General features: G+C 40.3%; 1 protein-coding gene across 1 annotated transcript; it reads right to left on the bottom strand.

The window, feature by feature from the left end:
- Window positions 1-1,970: 1,970 nt before the first annotated feature.
- Window positions 1,971-2,492, bottom strand: LOC109757137 (uncharacterized). Its single transcript, XM_020315971.2, has one exon. The coding sequence runs from the start codon at window positions 2,490-2,492 to the stop codon at window positions 1,971-1,973; it is 522 nt and encodes a 173-aa protein (XP_020171560.2).
- Window positions 2,493-2,743: the final 251 nt, after the last annotated feature.

Genomic DNA, 2,743 nt, shown 5'->3' with positions numbered 1-2,743 from the left:
TATTGTTTTGCTTGATTGATTGAAAAGCGAGTGTAGAATACAAAAATGATCGCGTTGCTTGCTTTCCCGGCTTTGCCAATTGAGTGATTGTGTCTAATCTAAAAAGATAAGAACATATAGTTGAAGTTATACTACCAGCTAACACTGAATTGGTATATCCCGGATTGGAGTAATAAACAAGGCAAATTGGCGAATGTATTGGCACCCGTCTGAACATCTTATTCTTTTCTTCGAACGAAATTTCAACCAGATCCATTCTTCACAAGAATGGCCGGTTATCTTATTTGAAAAAAAAAATTGGCCTGCAAACATAAGATTTGGATGGGCACATGACCGTGCAACGTAGCGGCTACAACGGTCTTCGCCACAATTGTCACCTTGTAGGGAGCCGATGCACTTAGCGACACGAGGTTGGATTTTTTTTATTTTTTTGTACTATCTGCATTGTGGATGCATAGTCTCGATTATTACACTGTTTAGTACTCCCTCTACTTTTGTTGTTACTCTACATATTAGCTTTACTTTAGCTCAAATGTATAAAGTTTGATCAAGTTTATGGAGAACAATATGAACATTCACAATAATAAATGTACATGATATGAATATGTATAGCGAGAGTAATGATCTAGTCGTATTGATTTGGTGTTATGGATGTTAGGAACTCTTTTATATATAAATTTGATCAAAATTTATAAGTTTAACTTAATACAAAACTGATGTGCATAGTAAGCAAAAATGGAGGAAATACTGCACAATTCATTAAAAGGTAGCCCGTTAAAAAATCGAGACAAACTACAAAATACATCCGAAGTTCCATAGCCAAAAAGTGTGACACATCACACACATCAATAAGACTAATCTTTCGGACCCCATTTGGATATTTTTTTCCTGAAGGGACATCATAAAAATAGGACAACTACTGAGCATCCACCTACTAAGGTCTACGCAATATCCACAACATAAGTTATTAGACCTATGGCTATCGAGACATTTTTCAAAAGGATATTCAATAGCTTTCCAATCTCCGATATGCACTTTGCGATAATGAGTAGCACTTCCAAGATACTTAAAGGGGATTGAGCCCACACTATAGTCAAAAAGATGTGTGTATTCCAGCTCAGGCTCCTTAGCTATTCTAAGATACTAGAGTTCGCTCTTCGAAGAATGTACCTTTAGTCTTGATAGTTGTTTGAATGTACTCAGAATTAATTTCATTGTCAGAGCATTGATTAAATCATGATCCATAAAAATATTTGTGTAGTCAAAAAACTGCAAAAATAGAGAGTCCATCATCCACTAAATGAGGAATGAGAGCACTAATCTGACCGTTTTCCTTGGTTATATTCATGAGAGTAGCTACTATATCGATAACGATGCTAAACAAATAATGGATCAAGAGTCACCTCATCAAATGACTTTCTTGTTTTGAAAGAACTACCTAACATCAACATTCACTCTAATGGCCATGCTACCCTACTAAATAGAATTACCCATCCATACCTGCCAAATTGAAGGAAATTTTCATGGACACAAGATGATGTAAAAGGACCCACAAATGTATGATAAGTATTCTCAACATCTATTTTAAATATTACCTAAGTCCAATTTCTCGATGTGGAGTTCGTGAACTGTCTCGTGCAAAATAGCTGTCGAAAGTCAATATCTTACAATATCTTAGATACCGATATCGGATTTTGGTTATTTATGATAGATGACTAATGTTTCTACCGAGCTTATTTCATAGTCATGTGGCTTTGAGTAAAACATAAATGGTGATCCCTACTGCAAGAATTATAAGTTGTTGTCTACCTCAAACTCTTAGATTGTCTGAGGTGTTCCTTGACAGGTTTTGCTTTCAGGTCGACACGCAAGCGGTGCTCAGCCAGTCCCCTGGGTACGCCCGGCATGTCTGATGGTTTCCATGCGAAGATGTCCCAATTCTCATGGAGAAACTGGATGGGCGCTTCTTCCTATTTGCTATCGAGTGTTGTTGAGATGTGGGTCAGAGCAGCATTGGGGTCTTCCAGGTGAATATGGATAGGCTTTGTCTCTCCGGCCGACTGAAATGCGGACTCCGAAGCAGGCTTCTTAGCACGCAACAAATCACTCAGATCTGCATTCTTCTTGTATTCTTCTATCTCTACTGCTGTCATCTGCTCGTCGGCAATCTTTGAGCCTTTCTGGAGGCACTCTTCTGCTCTTTGCCGACTCCTCGTGACTGTGATCACGCCTCTGGGCCCAGGAATCTTCAACTTGAGATATATGTAACATGGTCGAGCCATGAAACCAGCATATGCGAGCCTGCCCAGAATAGCATGGTAGGCACTGTGGAAATCCACCACCTCAAACGTCAACTTCTCCTTGCGGTAATTCTTGGAATCACCGAAAACCACATCAAGAGCAATCTGTCCGAGCGACTTTGCCTTCTTTCCGGGGATGACACTGTGGAACTGCATGTTGCTCTCGCTGAATTTAGACATCGGAATGCCCATCCCTTGAAGGGTCTCAGCGTATAAAATGTTCAAACCACTGCCACCATCCATAAGGACCTTAGTCAGTCGGGTGCCCCCAATGACTGGGTCGACCACTAACACTTGCCGTCCAGGGTAGCAACATGTGCTGGGTGGTCAGACTGGTCGAATGTAATGGGAGTCTTCGACCACTTCAAATACGTCGTAGTTGTCAAAGCAACCATGTTCACTTCTCTGTTGATGACCTTCAGTCGACTTTTGCTCTCGACATC

Source organism: Aegilops tauschii, chromosome 3, assembly GCF_002575655.3.
Source record: "Aegilops tauschii subsp. strangulata cultivar AL8/78 chromosome 3, Aet v6.0, whole genome shotgun sequence".
Lineage (NCBI taxonomy): Eukaryota > Viridiplantae > Streptophyta > Magnoliopsida > Poales > Poaceae > Aegilops > Aegilops tauschii.
The sequence above is the reverse complement of the archived record's forward strand: the minus strand, read 5'-3'. Positions and strand labels throughout refer to the sequence as shown.

Coding starts and splice junctions, on each gene's coding strand:
- LOC109757137 (XM_020315971.2), bottom strand. CDS start 2,492: ATGGGCATTCCGATGTCTAAATTCAGCGAGAGCAACATGCAGTTCCAC.